Source organism: Coregonus lavaretus, assembly GCF_964263955.1.
Source record: "Coregonus lavaretus genome assembly, chromosome: 22".
NCBI classification, from domain to species: domain Eukaryota; kingdom Metazoa; phylum Chordata; class Actinopteri; order Salmoniformes; family Salmonidae; genus Coregonus; species Coregonus lavaretus.
The window spans coordinates 36,543,022-36,562,091 of NC_140009.1; the positions used below are offsets into that span (position 1 = coordinate 36,543,022).

The following is a 19,070-nucleotide window of genomic DNA, read 5'->3' on the forward strand; positions in this document are numbered from 1 at the left end:
TGGAGAGACCTGAAAATAGCTGTGCAGCGACGCTCCCCATCCAACCTGACAGAGCTTGAGAGGATCTGCAGAGAAGAATGGGAGAAACTCCCCAATTACATGTGCCAAGCTTGTATCGTCATACCCAAGAAGACTCGAGGCTGTAATCGCTGCCAAAGGTGCTTCAACAAAGTACTGAGTAAAGGGTATGAATACCGTTATTTATTTTTTATAAATTAGCAAAAATTAATAAAAACCTGTTTTTGCTTTGTCATTATGGGGTATTTTGTGTAGTGGGGAAAAAACTATTTAATCAATTTTAGAATAAGGCTGTACCAGAATGTTCTGGGGAAAAAGTCAAGGGGTCTGAATACTTTCCGAACGCACTGTATATAAATCATTGGACAAGACAGGTGAGGTGCTACCTACCTTCCCGCCCTCAGCGGCCTGAGTTGCTACCCTGTGAGGGTTGAATGACAAGAGAGATCTAGGCTGCTGCCTGGGTGTGTACTACACTGAAGTATGTATGTATTTATGTAACCCAAGTGAACCTGAAATTTGGTAAATGGAACACATGAAACCCTATACACGCGTCAGCATAACTGCCCAGGTCTTTAAGCTAAATCCATGGCAGAGCAGACAGACAATGAAAGACAATAAAGGATCCACCAGTGACGTTTTTCTGCACTTGAAATTGGAAACACTTGAATGTCTATTTATTAGATGGATCATCAGCTTTTGAACGGAAGGGAACGGGTTGAATGGCCCAAGTTGTTTTGATGCTATAACTACAACGCTTAAACAAGACAGACTAGGCCAATAACCAAGACATTTGATCTCTGTATTATGAACAACTGGTAGGCTGCATCTGGGCTGTGAACTTTAAGGTGGTTTTAACATCTTGTATCTAGTGTGCTTTCACTATGATTTTTTTGAGTAGATTAGACAGAAAGCACATCCGTTCTAAGCCTGGGATCAAAACAGAGCAAGTGGTGAAACAATGGTGAATCGGCGCAAATCATCTGCCATGTGTTGACATTTTCATGGATCAATACACAAGTATAAATCCAATACAGAAAAGTATATAGAATGTATAGAACGTATAACATTTGACATAGCTTTTTGGAATTAAACTACAAACAAGAAAAACGGGCTGTATGTATCAAGCTTATCAGAGTAGGAGTGCTGATCTAGGATCAGGTCCTCCCCTGTCGATGTAATCTTATTAATCGTGATCTAAAAGGCAGAACTGATCCAAAAATCGGCACTTCTACTAACCTATGTTCGGGGGGAATTCTCATCTGGAATCTCCCAGATGAGATACCCCCTGAAATTGATCTTGGTAATGAACTAGTCTTGGAGATGCATGTAGGGACGTTCACCCTCTCACATTACAACACCACACCAATAAACTTCGATTTGATATCTTTATTAACTAAGAAGAAGACCAAACAAATACTTGTGAATATGGAGGCATCCAGACAATGTCCCAGACATGGACCCTCAGATCCTCAAAAAGTAATACAGCTGCACCATTGAGAGCATCTTGACTGGCTGCATCACCGCCTGGTATGGCAACTGCTTGGCATCCGACCGCAAGGTGCTACAGAGGGTAGTGCGTACGGCCCAGTACAACACTGGGGCCGATCGCCGTGCCATCCAGGTCCTCTCTACCAAGCGGTGTCAGAGGAAGGCCCTAAAAATTGTCAAAGACTCCAGCCACCCAAGTCATAGACTGTTCTGCACGTCAAGCGGTACCACAGCGCCAAGTCTGGGACCAAAAGGCTCCTGAACAGCTTCTACTCCTAAGCCATTATATTGCTGAACAGTTCATCAAATGGCTACCTGGACTATTTGCATTGACCCCCTTTTTATTTTTTATTGTACAGACATTCTTGTACTGGCTCCAATGCACACTCACTGCACTCTACCCACACACTCACACATATGACACTCCAACATAAACACACACACACACACACACACACACAGATACACTTTCACACACGCTGCTGCTACTCTGTTTATTATCTATCCTGAATGCCAAGTTACTTTTAACCCTACCTACAGTACCAGTCAAAAGTTTGGACACACCTACTCATTCAAGGGTTTTTCTTTATTTTTACTATGTTCTACATTGTAGAATAATAGTGAAGACATCAAAACGATGAAATAACACATATGGAATCATGTAGTAACCAAAAAAGTGTTAAACAAATCAAAATATATTTTATATTTGAGATTCTTCAAATAGCCGCCCTTTGCTCTGATGACAGCTTTGTCTGTCCAGGTGAAGCTGGTTGCGAGAATGCCAAGAGTGTGCAAAGCTGTCATCAAGGCAAAGGGCGGCTATTTGAAGAATCTAAAATCTAAAATATTGTTTTATTTGTTTAACACTTTTTTGGTTACTACATGATTCCATGTGTTATTTCATAGTTTTGATGTCTTCACTATTATTCTACAATGTAGAACATAGTAAAAATAAAGAAAAACCCTTGAATGAGTAGGTGTGTCCACATATTTGACTGGTAGTGTACATATTACCTCAACTGACTACCCGTACCACATTGACTCAGGTACCGGTACTCCTTGTATATAACCTCATTGTTATTTTATTGTGTTACTATTTCCTTTATTTGTTGTTGTAAAAATGGCAAATCTTTTCTTATTTTTTAACTCTGCATTGTTGGGAAAGGGCTCATAAGTAAGCATTTCACGGTCAAGTCTACACCTGTTGTATACAGCGCATGTGACAAATAACATTATTTGTAACAGCAGCAAATGATAGTCAAACGTGAAATAGCTTCAATGCTGGCAGAAATATATATAGATATGATTAATATATGTGTAGATATGAATAGGTATTTATATACACTGAACACAAATATAAACATAACATGCAACAATTTCAAAGATTTTACTGAGTTACAGTTCATATAAGGAAATCAGTCTATTGAAATAAATTAATTAGGCCCTAATCCATGGATTTCATATGACTGAGAATACAGAGTTGATCAGGCTGTTGATTGTGGCGTGTGGAATGTTTTCCCACTCCTCTTGAATGGCTGTGAGAAGTTGCTGGATATTGGCGGGAACTGGAACACGCTGTCGTACACGTCAATCCAGAGCATCCCAAACATGCTCAATGGGTGACATGTCTGGTGCGTATGCAGGCCATGGAAGAACTGGGACTTTTTCAGTTTCCAGGAATATCAGCTACAGATCCTTGTGACATGGGGCAGTGCATTATCATGCTGAAACATGAGGTGATGGCAGCGGATGAATGGCATGACAATGGGCCTCAGGATCTTGTCACAGTATCTCTGTGCATTCAAATTGCCATCAATAACATGCAATTGTGTTTGTTGTCCGTATGCCTGCCCATACCATAACCCCACCGCCACTGTTCACAACTTTGACGTCAGCAACCCGCTCGCCCACACGACGCCATACACGCTTGTCTGCCATCTGCCCGATACAGTTGAAACCGGGATTTATCCGTGAAAAGCACACTTCTCCAGCGTGCCAGTGGCCATCAAAGGTGAGCATTTGCCCACTGAAGTCGGTTATGACGCCCAACTGCAGTCAGGTCAAGACCCTGGTGAGGACAACGAGCATGCAGAAGAGCTTCCCTGAGACTGTTTCTGAAAGTTTTATCAGCTGTCCGGGTGGCTGGTCTCAGATGATCCCGCAAGTGAAGTAGCCGGACGTGGAGGTCCTGGGCTGGCATGGTAACATGTGGTCTGCGGTTGTGAGGCCGGTTGGACCTACTGCCAAATTCTCTAAAACGACGTTGAGGTGGCTTATGGTAGAGAAATGAACATTCAATTTCTGGCAACAGCTCTGGTGGACATTCCTGCAGTCAGCATGCCAATGGTACGCTCCCTCAAAACTTGAGACATCTGTGGCATTGTGTTGTGTGACAAAACTGCACATTTTAGAGTGGCCTTTTATTGTCCCCAGCACAAAGTGCACCTGTGTAATGATCATGCTGTTTAATCAACTTTTTGATATGCCATACCTGTCAGGTGGATGGATTATCTTGGCAAAGGAGAAATGCTCACTAACAGGGATGTAAACACATTTTTGCACAAAATGTAAGCTAAATAAGAATTTTGTGCTGTATGGAACATTTCTAGGATTTTTAATTTAAGCTCATGAAACATGGGACCAACACTTTACATGTTGCGTTTTTATTTGTGTTCAGTATAGATATCAATACAGATAACAATATTATCAATCTTAGACTAGGATGAGGTAGGGTTATTATAACAGTGTTATAAATATATGGCTGAAGTTTAAGTCACAACTGGCAATAGAATGGAGGATTGTATATGTTGAGGAATTTCAATCTCCCTGTTTTGAAAGAATCAGCTATACTGTAATTTATTGCAAATTATTATTTCAGCTAGCAACACATGGTGTGTGGATTGCTTATGATGATGATGATGATTGAGACCACGTATATTTAGCTAAAGTTATGAAATTCTCTTCTCAAGAAACAGAATCGAAATTCTCTTCTCGTGAAGCAGAATCGCAATGACCTAACTTCTGCTAAAAGTTGAAACCTTCAGACGTCTGGCTAAGTTAGATGTCTAGCCAAGTTAGCATGCTAGCTGAGACCCGAATACCCTTTGCACACAAGCCCTGCCTTTTCCCGCATGAGACCGCCCTTTCTTTTCAAGGATTGGTTACCAATATGTCAATCACCATGATCTCGTTCCCCTATCGCTCAGTGGGCTGTCAATCAATTCTGACAGAATAATGTGATTGGTTCATGACGATTCCACTCAAAAGATGGGCGCTTTCGCTTGCTATAACTTTGCCCAGTGCTAACTTCTAACAGGCCGCTACCACAGCCAGGGAAAAGCAATGTGCAGTACTAAAACCTAATCAACAACAACGAACGTCATGCATGACAACATGAGCAAGTCGTGCAGTTTTGCTGATAAATAATTAGTTGACACTTTAGTTAGCTAACTACTAACCAACTTTTTAGCTAGCAAGCTCAATTAGGCACTCGAGTGCGAGCGAGAAGACAGAGCACAACAGTTTTGTCAACTAATTGCCCACTCAGATTTCATGGCCGACAGGACAACGATAGAAACGTACACACTAACTCTAACGACTTTCAATACTTATATGTCAAATTTTAATCGGAATTACACATGGATTGTACATTTTGACAATAATATACTGTTTACAAACTCACCGTTGCGCCCCTCTCTCTCTCCCTCTCTCCTCTTCTCTAGTCTTGGAATTTGACACTCCCCTCATCCCTGAATCATCGCGAGGTTCTACGTCAAAGTCTTCATAGTCATTCACTCATAGAATAAAAAACAGCGAATGGAATTTACTTTTAAAAAATACAGTAGCCTAGGCCTATTTCATAGCTTTTTTATATATTTTTTTATTTTACAAATGCCTACATTCATTATTTAAAAGATGTAGTAGGTGGTGCATACAAAATGGTATAACATTTTTCCCAGGGGCCACATATTCTATTATATTCTATTCTATTCACCCTCTGTAGCAAATATTTGAAGTGGGGTGTCATAAGCCTACCATATTTCTGACTGTGAACACAACACTGATTTTCATACTCGCATTGCTCATACTTATAACCTCTGATAGCTTTCAAAACAAACAAACAGGCACCTTTGTTTTTGCAGCTGTTTTGGTTACCTCAATAACCTGTCTCTGGAATGTGGTCATGAAATACATGAGGTTTGTCTGTCTATCTCCTTCTATATAGAATAATAGATACTGTCTGTTTCTGGGAAAGGGAATGCTTAGTGCACAGTGTAAAGCTTTGTTTGTACTCAATCTAAAGTTGTTAAAGCTATAATAGAATGGAATATAATAAAATAGAAGCTGGTCGCTTTAGAAGCCGGCCGGGTTCTAAATTCTTAGTTTACAACCTTTCACATGAAGCAGGTATTCAATTCAAGATGCAACATAAGAAACTGGTTAAACAGTGCATTATACACTACCAGTACACTGTACTCTCTCTCCCCAAGGAATCCACCCAGCAGTGAGTGTTGCTCATAATTATTGCTAGCATCAAATTCTCTGCTCATTTGCTTTGTTTAACAACTGTGTTGTTCCAATATTCTGTAGACTGACTGAGCCAGGAGTCTGTGGAAAAGGAAACTAGGTCTTCATCCCAAATGACACCCTATCTCCTATATAGGGTACTACTTTTAACTAGGGCACTATGGGCCATGGTCAAAAGGGGAAAAAAAAGAAAGGGTGCCTTTTTCGAACTCAGACTATGTAATTTATTATGTATCCAGTCCCTAAGATCACAGCTTGCATAACCACCGCTGGCCTGGCCTGCCTCCAACCTTGGGCATGTGGAGTCACAGAACTAGAATGATTCTAGAACTAGAATGACTCCAGTTTGTTATATTGCTATGTGTGGAAGGAGCACTGTTGTGAGGGATGATGAGGTCATAATTATAAATGCCACATTTAAAACTTGTTACAACATTATAGACCATCTCTGATGAGTGCAGTTACAACAATGCTCTGTCACATTTTCTCCTAACATTTTTTTCTTTCTGTTTTATATTTTCAAGCCTGATATATGAGTGAAAATCCTGATATATTTAAGGATTGAAAAATGTACACTAGAGTACAGTAGTATACATTTACAGTAGGATTGAAAATGTACAGTAGAGCTAATTTTATGGAAAGAAAATCCAGACATTGAACACATGTGAGTGAATGATAACTATTGTACAGTTTTTAAGGAAGGTAGTGTGAGAGAGCGCTGAGAGGGGGCCTTCTTCCTCTCTGTGTTGCTTTAGTTTCCTTCCAGAAATTCTCACCTTTTATTTCTGGTTTCCACTAGCTTCTATAGCCACAAAGTCAGATTCCAAAGCCACAAAGACAAAATTGGCTAAATGTTTAATATTTTTGATCTTAATTTAAGGTTAGGCATAAGGTTAGCAGTGTGGTTAAGGTTAGGGTTAAGGTAAAAGAAAAAATATATATAATAATAATAATGTAAAAATATAAATTGTAGAAATGGGCAGGGTTTATGAATTTGTGGCTATAGAAGCTAGTGACAAACTTTTTTTCTCTCACTGGGAAACGAACGTCCTGTTTGTGTCAGGATATGGCCACAATAAAGCATTGGAAATATCTACAGACAATACCTAAGTAACTCAACAAAGGATTATTATTGAGCAGTGCCTTTGAACCTGCTCATATTTAATCAAAGGAGAAGCAGCCAATTAAAACAAAGGGGGAATTTGAAATGTGTCCAATAGCTTTGTGTTTTCACACAGTGACAAAGTTAATTATTAGAGTGGCAGCCACTGTAAATACAGATAAACAGTGAAATATATGTTGTTTACAACAATTCTCAACTGTCACTTCTTCATTAGTGCCACACCAACAATGGCATACAAGAGTACACTGTATTATCCTGTAAATAGGGTGTTCTTTTGACAGAAGAAGTATACAATCATTTTGAGTACAGTATATACTTCACAAGATGTTGTTAAACCAATCTTTCTTTCTTGTCGTGATATTTTCCCAATAACACAACATTACTGAGGATTATTAACCTGTTTTTCAATACTATACTTAGATCTATCCAGAACAGTCTCTCCTGCTATTGAAGGAAAAACTGATTCATACAATGCCTTTAGATAGTATTCACACCCATTTTACACATTTAAATACATTAAATTGAGATGTGTCACTAGCCTACACACAATACCCCATAATGTCAAAATGGAATTATGTTTTAAGACATTTTTACAAATGAATTAAAAATGAAAAGCTGGAATGTCTTGAGTCAATAAGTATTCAACCCCTTTGTTATGACAAGCCTAAATAAGTGCAGGAGTAAAAATTGCATAGACTCATTCTGTGTGCAATAATAGTGTTTAACAGGATTTTTGAATGACTACCTCATCTCTGTACCCCACACATACAATTATCTGTAAGGTCCCTCAGTCGAGCAGTGAATTTCAAACACAGATTCAATCACAAAGACCAGGGAGTTTTTCCAATGCCTCGCAAAGAAGGCCACCTATTGATAGATGGATTAAAAAAAAGGAAAAAATAAAAGCAGACATTGAACATGGTGAAGTTATTAATTACACTTTGGATGGTGTATCAATACACACAGTCACTACAAAGATACAGGCGTCCTTCTTAACTCAGTTGCCGGAGAGGAAGGAAACCGCTCAGGGATTTCACCATGAGGCCAATGGTGACTTAAAAACAGTTACAGAGTTTAATGGCTGTGATAAGAGAAAACTGAGGATGGATCAACAACATTGTAGTTACTCCACAACACTAACATAAATGACAGAGTGAAAAGAAGCTTGTACAGAATACAAATATTTCCAAACGTGTATCCTGTTTGCAATAAGGCACTAAAGTAAAACTGCTAAAAATTTGGCCAAGAAATGTACCTGAATACAAAGCGTTATGTTTGGGGCAAATCCAACACAACTCATCACTGAGTACCACTCTTCATATTTTCAAGCATGGTGGTGGCTGCATCATGTTATGGGTATGCTTGTCATTGGCAAAGACTAGGGAGATTTTTTTAGGACAAAACTAAATGAAATAGAGTTAAGCACAGGCAAAATCCTAGAGGAAAACCGAGTTCATTCTGCTTTCCAACAGACACTGGGAGACAAATTAACCTTTCAGCAGGACAATAACCTAAAACATAAGGCCAAATATAAACTGGAGTTGCTTAACAAGATGACATTGAACGTTCCTGAGTGGCCTTGTTACCGTTTTGACTTAAATTGCCTTGAAAATCTATGGCAAGACTTGAAAATGGCTGTCTAGCAATGATCAACAACCAACTTGACAGAGCTCGAAAATGTATTAAAATAATAATGTGCAAATATTGTACAATCCAGGTGTGCAAAGCTCTTAGAGTTACCCAGAAAGACTCACAGCTGTAATCGCTACCAAAGGTGATTCTAACATGTATTGACTCAGTGTGAATATATTTGCAAACATTTCTAAAAACATGTTTTCACTTTGTCATTATGGGTTATTGTGTGTAGATGGGTGATTTAAAAAAAGGTTTTTAATATATTTGGAATTCAGGCTGTAACACAACAAAATGTGGAATAAGTCAAGGGGTATGAATACTTTCTGAAGGCACTGTTGAAGACTGTTGTTGCCAATTTCCCTACTGGATTAAAATATATATATATATATATATATTTATTATGATTCACAACGCAATGTTTCTGGTGTCTAAACTAAAATAACAGAAAAACAACCGAAATGCGGTACATAGTATAAGGGAAGGCGTTTACTTTTTTCATTATTTAACAGAAAAATGCACTTTGTAGGTTTACATTGGGGTCTAAGAGAACCAAATGAACTATCAATGTTATACATGTACACACCTGGCAAACAAGCAAACAGAAACAAGCACAACAACTGTCAAAAATGTGTCACTTGAGTTTCACTACAAACTAAATGTACTATTGGTCAAAGCTTCTATTGTTTATATATTTTAAATACAATAAAAACATACAAATTCATGCCACTATGACAATTTCTACTATTACTGAAAGCTTTTGCCTAAATTAAACAATTATGAAAAATACCTTTACATGGTTTGCTGGTTACATTGTTTATGATCCCATTTAAATCTGTGGTGCACAAAGTTTTAGACCAAAAAAAAAGCACCATTGAAAATCCTGATGTACAAATTACAAAATAAAAGTTTACCTAGTCTCTATGGAAAACAAAATATCTATTTATTCTTCAATAGTTGGCTGTACATCAGCATACTTCAACTAAAATAAGCCAATGTAAACTGTACCTTTTCCATTCAAAAACATGTATAGCTAACACAAATAGCAAATCACATTTTCACACTTATGAAATTTGACAGGCTGGCATATCCAAATATTTAGCTCAGGAAGCAGGGTTGGGGTCAATTCGGAATTTCTGAATTTAATTCAATTCAACCCATGAATTGAAATTCGAATTGGCCACACTCGGCAGGAAGCAGAATTTTAAATGAATTTGAATTCAAGTAAGTAGAATTTAATTAAAACCAATTAAAATCAATTCTAACTGAGATATGAAACATACGAGTCTCATTCCTTTGACAAATATTTTGCCAAAAGCATCTGCCACCTCTTACTGAAGAATACAGACACCATTTCAAATATTTGCTTGATTAGAACTCAAAGATGTTTGTATTTTTGTCATGAGATGTTCTGAGTGGTTGAGCTAATGCATTCTGGAAAACATATTTTTATATTATCAAATAACATGTAAATGAATTTGAATTATTATAGACAACCTAAACAATGTTCTTACAATATTTCCAAACCACTATAATTATGATAAACTCAATGAAGGAGAATGAGTTTTAAATATAGTATTGGTAACCATACATGATGTAAAAATAAACATGTGCATGATGTATGCAATAAAATGATCAATTTAAATTTCAATGAATTTCATTTAATTCAAATTCTGCTTCCTGTGGGGTGTGGCCAATTCAAATTCAAGAATGGAATTGGAATTAAAGACCAATTCGTAACTTAATTGACCCCAATCCTGCCAGGAAGGATAACAGTCACATATCTGTTAATCAACGTTATGTAACAACATTACCTGGCACACTGAGCTCTATAATATATTAGTGATTTTAATTATGTAATCTACTATTTTTTATTATTTTGTAACAACATGAAAAGAGTGATTATTACTCAGTTATTATGAAATGCAACATTGAATGAAATGCAATTCCATATTTTACACTATGTTTTTTGGGATTGCAAGGCTGAACCTGCAGACTGAGAAAAAGAGAATCACTCAAATTTTACACACAACAACCACAATCATCAACCACATAAGAACTAAGTACTTCCTCGTCTCAGTGTGACTTATTGGACTGCCTACAACACCTCATACTATCTAGAATCAACATCATTCCTCATTAAGGAGAATCTTTGTCAGAATATATGCATCATAAACTGTCCAATAATCTGATTCAGAGTTGCGATAGGTGCGAGTCACTCTGAGCTAATTTGAGCTAAGCACACAGATTTCAAGTCTGAATATGATCGATAGTGATTACACATCCTGTCACCTCTAGTCCCACCCCCTGTAAGCTCAGTCTCTCAGCAGTAAGTACTCTTTGACCGACTCTGGTAAAGGCAGCTCTTTGACCGCAGTGGGGAGGAACCTCACCCCCAGGCTCTGTCTGATGGCACAACGTGACAGGGCGCGTAGCGTCGGTGCGTCAGCCACCATACTGGTCAGCTTGGCCAGGAGCTGGGGATCTTTACTGAGCTCCCTGGGTAAGGTACCATCGGCCCGGCGGATCTCAAACCTCCCCGCCGCCTTGTACAGCAGCTCCAGACACTCCTCCTCCTGCTCCGCCCCCAGGCCCCTGGCAAGTAGTGCCACCAGGCGAGAGATGGGTGTCTGGCCTTTTAGGTTAGTAACATGGACCTGGCCTCCATATTCTAACAGAACCCTCACACTCTCTAGGTTGCCTTTCATGGCGGCCCAGCTTAACGGAGTGTCATTGTTGTAGTCCCGTGCGTTGGGGCAGGCACCGCTCTCCAGCAGAGCCCTGACGCACTCAGGGTTATCCTTGAAGGCGGCCCAGTGTAGCGGGGTGTCCTTGTTACCGTCCAATGCGTTGGGCTGGGCCCCGTACTCTAGGAGGAGTTCCACACAGCCCTCGTCCTTCTCTGCTGCGTAGTGCAGCGCCGTGCGGTTGTAGCCGTCCAGGGCATTCACCTGAGAAGACAGGTTACAATACAATAAAACTTTGTTAGTCCATTTGAGAAAAGGAGAGTAAGCATAGTTTATTTTATAATTGGAGGCATTACATAGTAACAAATAGCAGCTATTAAAGACGTAAGTTCACAGATAAGAGATTCACTATTATTGTCTGTGATTCAGGGGAGGGGGATTCAAGTGGGAGCAATCAAGAGCAGGTTAGATTTATGGATGTCTGCAGCATGTACAGTATTAAAAAAATACTATATTACCTCAGGATGTTTATCTAACTTATAAAAAAATATATATATAAAAAAATAACATCATTTCAAACAAAGTTCAAGTTGGATGAGTGAGAGTTGAAAACATGCCACCATACATACCTCCGCTCCTTTCTCCAACAACAACTCGACACAGTCGGCATCCGCCACCATACAGGCACAGTGCAAGGGCTTCAGAGTGCCGTGCATACGGTTCACGTCAGCTCCCTGAGGGTAGACAGGCAATTACGTCATTGTCAACAGTATGCAAAATATGAATAGATACTGATACCATAAACAACAAGTCATATTCAATTGAATAACATCAAGCACTCAAAATTGTGGCAGAATTAAAAGATAGCTATGAAACCACAAAACATCTACACAATTAACAATGTGTGTGAGGTTGAGGGAGTTATCTTTTTCTACAAAGAAGTCAACTCTGGGACACAACAAATTAGATAAGTACAGTGGTGTGTGTTAACATTTCCTCTCTATAGTTCAAAGATAAGCCAACCTACCCTTCGAATGAGATCCTCCACATTGTCGTGTGGGAAAGAGCGAATGGCAGCAATGGTGCGAATGAGCCGCTCGGACAGGGAATATTTACTCTGAATAGATTGCATGATGTACCACATAGTAGAGCTCATGTGGAGCTGAGGAACATGGCACCCAGGCTGGGGTGCACTGACGCCACACCACACCGTCTACAACACCTGGCTGGCCAAGTTGAAGTTTCAGATCTGAAAGAAAAAACAATGTTGGTATTATTATGGTAAAGAATTACAGGCGTTCACTTAGGAGAGACATTTTTGGTTTGAGCTAGGACTACGATCTATTCTAGGAGATCAATTTGTGGGGTTTCATCAGTAATGTTTTAAGCATCAAAGGGTATGGCAATCCCCCTTTGGTGAATTTGTAAATGTGATGTTGACTGACATTGACATACTGTGTATCAAATAATAACAACTCTGCTGTGATACCCGCCCACACAAACTGAATGGCTACTACTCTGTACAAGACAGCTATAATTTCCCAACCTAGCAAACGTGTTTTTAGTTTTCCCTGCGCATAATTTGGCAAAAAGTATAAACTTAGCAATTTAGCTTGTTAGGTTAAAAGGTAAGTTAGCCATCTAGCCCGTTTACCAGCTGTTGCAACTCGTTGACTAGCAGCTAATGGTGGCTACTTAGTGGCTAACTACTAACGTTAGTTAGCGAACTTACTTGCATTAGATAAGTTACCAATATATAAACAATAAAGCTATGCTATTTAGCAAAATTCTTATCCATATTTGCAGTAACTAACCAAAACAATTTAGCTTAACTAAATGTCTCGACCTCAGCAGCAGTAACGTTAGCTAGCTAGCATGCTAATCGGCTAGCTGTTTTCCACTCCACTTGACAATTCGCGCTAGGAAAGATGACACCCGACCTAACAGCAAAGATTACCAGTATCATACATTTTATTGATTGTGATGAATGTATAGAACATTTCCATAGCTTGCTTTAAAATTCAATTTGCATCGTTGTTATGTCGATATGTTGGGCCCCACATACCGTTTATGGTCCACAGTTTCAAGGAATGCGATAACACAGCCCAGCCCATGCGCTGTGCAAGCTTGACAAAAACACGGAAACGGCAACGTCATTTAATATGCTGCGAAAACATGCAACTGCTCTACGCCCACAAAATATACACAGGAATCTTCTCTGACTTACAATTTTGTGTTTTTGTAATGTTGTTCAGCATTTTACATGTGTTATTTTAATAGTAACAGCCTTCATGTAGCGCTGGCATTTATCACATACCATAGAAGCTATGCTTCCTCTCCAAGTATGGGCATCAGATGGCTCCATAGCTCTCACTGGGATGCACTTTAAAAGGTTCACTGCCTGCCAGTGCTATGTCAAATACCTTGTAGTGATAATACAGCGCAGGCAATGCCCATCAGTGTGTGTGTGTGTGTGTGTGTGTGTGTGTGTGTGTGTGTGTGTGTGTGTATATATGTATATATGTATATATATGTGTCAGATGTTAACATTGCGTGAGCCATGACATCTATCTATCTATCTAGACACAAACGTAACATTTGCTGACAGGTTGAATCATTACATACCTTCTCCATTCTTTCATATCGATTTCTGTTGAAGCTATAAACTCAGGGGCACTTTATTGTATAACCTTGGTTTATATGGGGCTTATCACAAAATTAGATTTTTTGATTTTTTGACACATTTTTGAGAAGTAAGTGGTAATTTCAAAACTCTTAGGACAAAACTGATAACACTTGTAATGCCCTGTAACAACAGTTAATGTAATAACACTGGTTAATGTAATAACTTCTCTAAGTGTGATAATTAAAAAAAATAGATATGTAATAAAACCGGTTAATGTAATAACTTGCTGGATAACGTAATAAACATGTTGAATGGATAATGTAATAACTTTTTCCACTTAATTTAATAAGTTATTACTTTATCTGGAGGTTATTATGTTATCAGGTGAGTAACAACATTTTTATGAATAACTTAATAACTACAACCAATCATGTAATAACATACCAAAATCAATGTTTTTGTTTATTATTTCACTCATTTTAATACACATACCACCCTCCACCAATTGCAATCACACACGCAAACCTATGTGTGTACTCATACACAAACACACACTCACAAGTAACAGTTGTTAAAAGACTTTGTGAATTTCACCAGGTTCATATACATTACATTTTAGTCATTTAGCAGACGGTCTTATCCAGAGCGACTTACAGTTAGTGAATACATTTTTTTTTTTTTTTTATACTTGCCCCCCGTGGGAATCAAACCCACAACCCTGGCATTGCAAACGCCATGCTCTATCAACTGAGCTACATCCCTGCCGGCCATTCCCTCCCCTACCCTGGACGACGCTGGGCCAATTGTGCGCCGCCCATGAGTCTCCCGGTCGCGGCCGGCTGCGACAGAGCCTTTATTCGAACCAGGATCTCTAGTGGCACAGTTAGCACTGCGATTCAGTGCCTTAGACCACTGCGCCACTCAGGAGAGTGTAATATTCATATTAGTCCAGGCAATATGTGAAAATGTAGTTAACTTTTTCATAAAAGCATGAAACTTCATACACTTGTACAGTTTGGGGCCAATTATGTATATAAACCCTGCATTGCTGACGCTATGCATTGGCCATTGAGAGGCTTTGATGCCACACGTCGGCCATATTGGCACTCCACGGAAGGAGCAGTCTTCCATAGGAATGAATGAAATTCTACAGTACTTCAGTTAAATGTTTCAAGGAGCAAATTACATGTATTTAAGTATTTTTGTTGTTCTAGTGGGGACAGTAACTTTGGTAATCAAAAAAATATATACTTTAACATTTTTGAACATGTTAAAAAATATATATGTTTAGCTCACATAACATAATTTTAAAGTATGCATTAAGGTGTCTGTAACAGAATAAATGTGGCAAAAACGAATGTAGACATTGATAAAAGCATTTCTATAGCTTCCAAAACATTTTTTACAACGGTGGGGGAGTGCCAAGATGGAGGCACGGTGGGTTCAACACAGCGCCCCATATTTGTCATCTAGTGTATATATAAATTATTGTTTGGGGCCTTGAACATTTTCAGACATGGAACCATCGCAAAAATGCCTCATGGCCATTTTCCATTCCGCTATTACCAAATAATGGTTTTTGAGTCATATCTCCAGAAGCAAACATGATAACATAGAAACTGTAATGTCTACCCCTATGTTTTGATGGTCAAGGATTACAACGGTGGATTACAACGGTGAACAACATCATAAACAGTTCAGATTATTATATACTGCTGGACTGCCATGGTAAGCTATGGGAAGAAATCCAATGAAATGGTACTATTTTAATACTTGACCATCAAAACATGGGGGTAGACATAATCTTTTCTGTGTTATCATGTTTGGTTCAGCAGATATAACGGAAAATGCATTATCCGGTTATGACGGACTAGCAAAATGGCCACCTGGAGTCATTTCTGATGCAGTGCGTGCATAAAGGAGAATTGTGAAGCGCTCCAAAATGGAAACGTTCTGTTCTGAAATATAATTTGAGGACTGGTGGGTGGCATTTGGCACCGACAAGCACTTGAGGTACATATAGTACCAGTAAAAAGTTTGGACACACCTACTCATTCAAGGCTTTTTCTTTATTTTCACTATTTTCTACATTGTAGAATAATAGTGAAGACATCAAACTATGAAATAACACATGTGGAATCATGTAGTAACCAAAAAAGTGTTCAACAAATCAACAAATATTTTATATTTGAGATTCTTCAAATAGCCACCCTTTGCCTTTATGACAGCTTTGCACACTCTTGGCATTCTCTCAACCAGCTTCACCTGGCATGCTTTTCCAACAAGGAAGGAAGGAGTTCCCACATATGCTGAGCACTTGTAGGCTGCTTTTCCTTCACTCTGCCGTCCGACTCATCCCAAACCATCTCAATTGGGTTGAGGTCGGGGGATTGTGGAGGCCAGGTCATCTGATGCAGCACTCCATCACTCTCCTTCTTGGTAAAATAGCCCTTACACAGCCTGGAGGTGTGTTTGGTCATTGTCCTGTTGAAAAACAAATGATAGTCCCACTAAGCTCAAACCAGCTGGGATGGTGCATCGCTGCAGAATGCTGTGGTAGCCATGCTGGTTAAGTGTGCCTTGAATTCTAAATAAATCACAGACATTGTCACCAGCAAAGCACCCCCACACTATAACACCTCCTCCTCCATGCTTTACGGTGGGAACTACACATGCGGAGATCATCCGTTCACCAACACCGCATCTCACAAAGACATGGCAGTTGGAACCAAAAATCTCCAATCAGGACTCCAGACCGAAGGACAAACTTCCACCGGTCTAATGTCCATTGCTCCTGTTTCTTAGCCCAAGCAGGTCTCTTCTTCTTATTGGGGTCCTTTAGTAGTGGTTTCTTTGCAGCAATTCGACCATGAAGGCCTGATTCACACAGTCCCCTCTGAACAGTTGATGTTGAGATGTGTCTGTTACTTGAACTCTGTGAAGCATTTATTTGTGCTACAATTTCTGAGGCCGGTAACTATGGGTCTTCCATTCCTGTGGTGGTCCTCATGAGAGACAGTTTCATCATAGCTCTTGATGGTTTTTGCGACTGTACTTGAAGAAACGTTCAAAGTTCTTGAAATGTTCTGTATTGACTGACCTTCATATCTTAAAGTTATGATGGACTGTCGTTTCTCTTTGCTTATTTGAGCTGTTCTTGCCATAATATGGACTTGGTCTTTTACCAAATAGGGCTATCTTCTGTATACCCACCGTACCTTGTCACAACACAACTGATTGGCTCAAATGCATTAAGAAGGAAAGAAATTCCACAAATTAACTTTTAACAAGACACACGTGTTAATTGAAATGCATTCCAGGTGACTACCTCATGAAGCTGGTTGAGAGAATGCCAAGAGTGTGCAAAGCTGTCATCAAGGGAAACGGTGACTATTTGAAAAATCTCATCTCAATATTTTGATTTGTTTAAAACTATTTTGGTTACTACATGATTCCATATGTGTTATTTCACAGTTTTGATATCTTCACTATTATTCTACAATGTAAAAAATTGTAAAAATAAAGAACCCTTGAATGAGTAGGTGTGTCCAAACTTTTTGACTGGTAGTGTATGTGTCCATGAAATCACTAAGTCCCTGGGTCCAGACAATTTTAAAGGCCTTCCTGTGTTCCATGAATTTACAGTGTCACACAGTATCCAAATTCACAACCAGGGGCAAGATGACAGCAGTAGAGTATTGTATGGCTCTGTATACCACATAAAAAATAATATATAATATAATAATCGGAACTGTTTATGATGTTGTACATGGCACCATTGTAATCATTGACCATCAAAACATAGGTGTAGACGTCACCTTTTCTGTGTTGTCATGGTTGATTCAGGAGATATGATGTAACATTGTCCGGTTATGGCGGAATAGAAAAATGGCCCCCACGACCACCTGGAGTCGTTTTTGATGTTGTGCATGGCATCATTGTAATCCTTGAACATTAAAACATAGGGGTAGACAATATTTTCTGTGTTATCATGTTTGGTTCAGGAGATATGATGCAAAATGCATTATTTGGTTATGGCAGAATGGAAAATGCCCTCCACAGTCGCCAGGAGGCGTTTTAGCGATGGCTCCATATCAGAAAAATGTTCAGGCCCTCAAACTGTACAAGTGTACCAAGTTTCAGGCTTTAATGAAAAAGTGAACCTATCACCTAAAATGTGGCACATATCACGTGGACTATATAGCATGTTGAGTTGTTATTATGCCTGTGTCCTGGAGAATAGGGGTGCGCATACTTACGTTTTGCCCTTGCGTGCTCCTGCTCAAAGAATTTTGATGCACTAAAGAGAGGTAGCCCAGCTAAGAACAAACGTTCCCACAACTTTAGAGAACGTTCCTTTAAGTCTCATAAGGTCATTACCTAATGTTTTCATAAGAACATTCCAGTTTCCAAGAGACCATTCTCTTGACGTCAAACAGAACTTACCCCAGAATGTGGTTACCATGTTCTCAGAATAGTCTATATTAATGTTCCAGACACGTTTCATGGAAACGTTGCAAGAACATTCCTGTGTCCAGTTTTCTAAGGGTTAGGAGAATATTCAATCAATGTGTATCAGTCATCAGGACGTCACCTGATGGTCCCAAACCACTGATCCATTCACAGCTCTTAGTTTTTTGGCAAGGTTAGGAACACACACACACACAAACAATGCTTTTAACATAGTGTTTTCAACTTGAATATTTGACATGCTTTGACATAAATTATTACATTGTGCATGTATACAGTAATTATTATTCAACATTTCCTCCCCTGGGATTTGAACTCACAACCGCTGTAAAAAGCACACTGAAGACAGCACAGTGATGCCGAAACGTTGGTGTTTTATCCATGTCACGATCGTTTATGGAAGATACGGACCAAGGCGCAGCGTGATAAGCGTACATTTTATTAAGTACTTAACTCACGACAAAACAACAAACAAACGAAATGTGAAGTCCTAGGT

The 19,070-nt window shown here is 39.1% G+C and overlaps 2 protein-coding genes across 2 annotated transcripts in view; both read right to left on the reverse strand.

Annotated features, from left to right (window-relative positions):
* The window catches only part of LOC311150393 (cyclic AMP-dependent transcription factor ATF-7-like), a gene marked incomplete at its 5' end in the record, with an annotated part of 45,067 nt that extends 39,843 nt beyond the window's left edge, over positions 1-5,224 (reverse strand). Inside the window, one exon of the mRNA XM_084187846.1 lies at positions 5,192-5,224. The remainder of the gene's footprint in view (positions 1-5,191) is intronic.
* Positions 5,225-9,253: 4,029 nt separating this feature from the next.
* LOC311150397 (ankyrin repeat and SOCS box protein 8-like) lies at positions 9,254-13,598 on the reverse strand. Its single transcript, XM_084187861.1, has 4 exons — positions 13,544-13,598; positions 12,506-12,727; positions 12,108-12,212; positions 9,254-11,742 (listed from the first exon to the last, which is right to left on the reverse strand). The coding sequence occupies exons 2-4, from the start codon at positions 12,632-12,634 to the stop codon at positions 11,107-11,109; spliced, it is 870 nt and encodes a 289-aa protein (XP_084043987.1). The 5' UTR covers positions 12,635-12,727; positions 13,544-13,598; the 3' UTR covers positions 9,254-11,106.
* Positions 13,599-19,070: the final 5,472 nt, after the last annotated feature.

What these genes read in the sequence shown, in the direction of transcription:
- LOC311150397 (XM_084187861.1), bottom strand. Translation starts at nt 12,634, where the DNA reads ATGAGCTCTACTATGTGGTACATCATGCAATCTATTCAGAGTAAATAT. An exon ending in TGGAGGATCTCATTCGAAGG is followed by an intron (nt 12,213 to 12,505) that starts GTAGGTTGGCTT and finishes GTCTACCCTCAG; the next exon opens with GGAGCTGACGTGAACCGTAT. An exon ending in TGTTGGAGAAAGGAGCGGAG is followed by an intron (nt 11,743 to 12,107) that starts GTATGTATGGTG and finishes CTGTCTTCTCAG; the next exon opens with GTGAATGCCCTGGACGGCTA.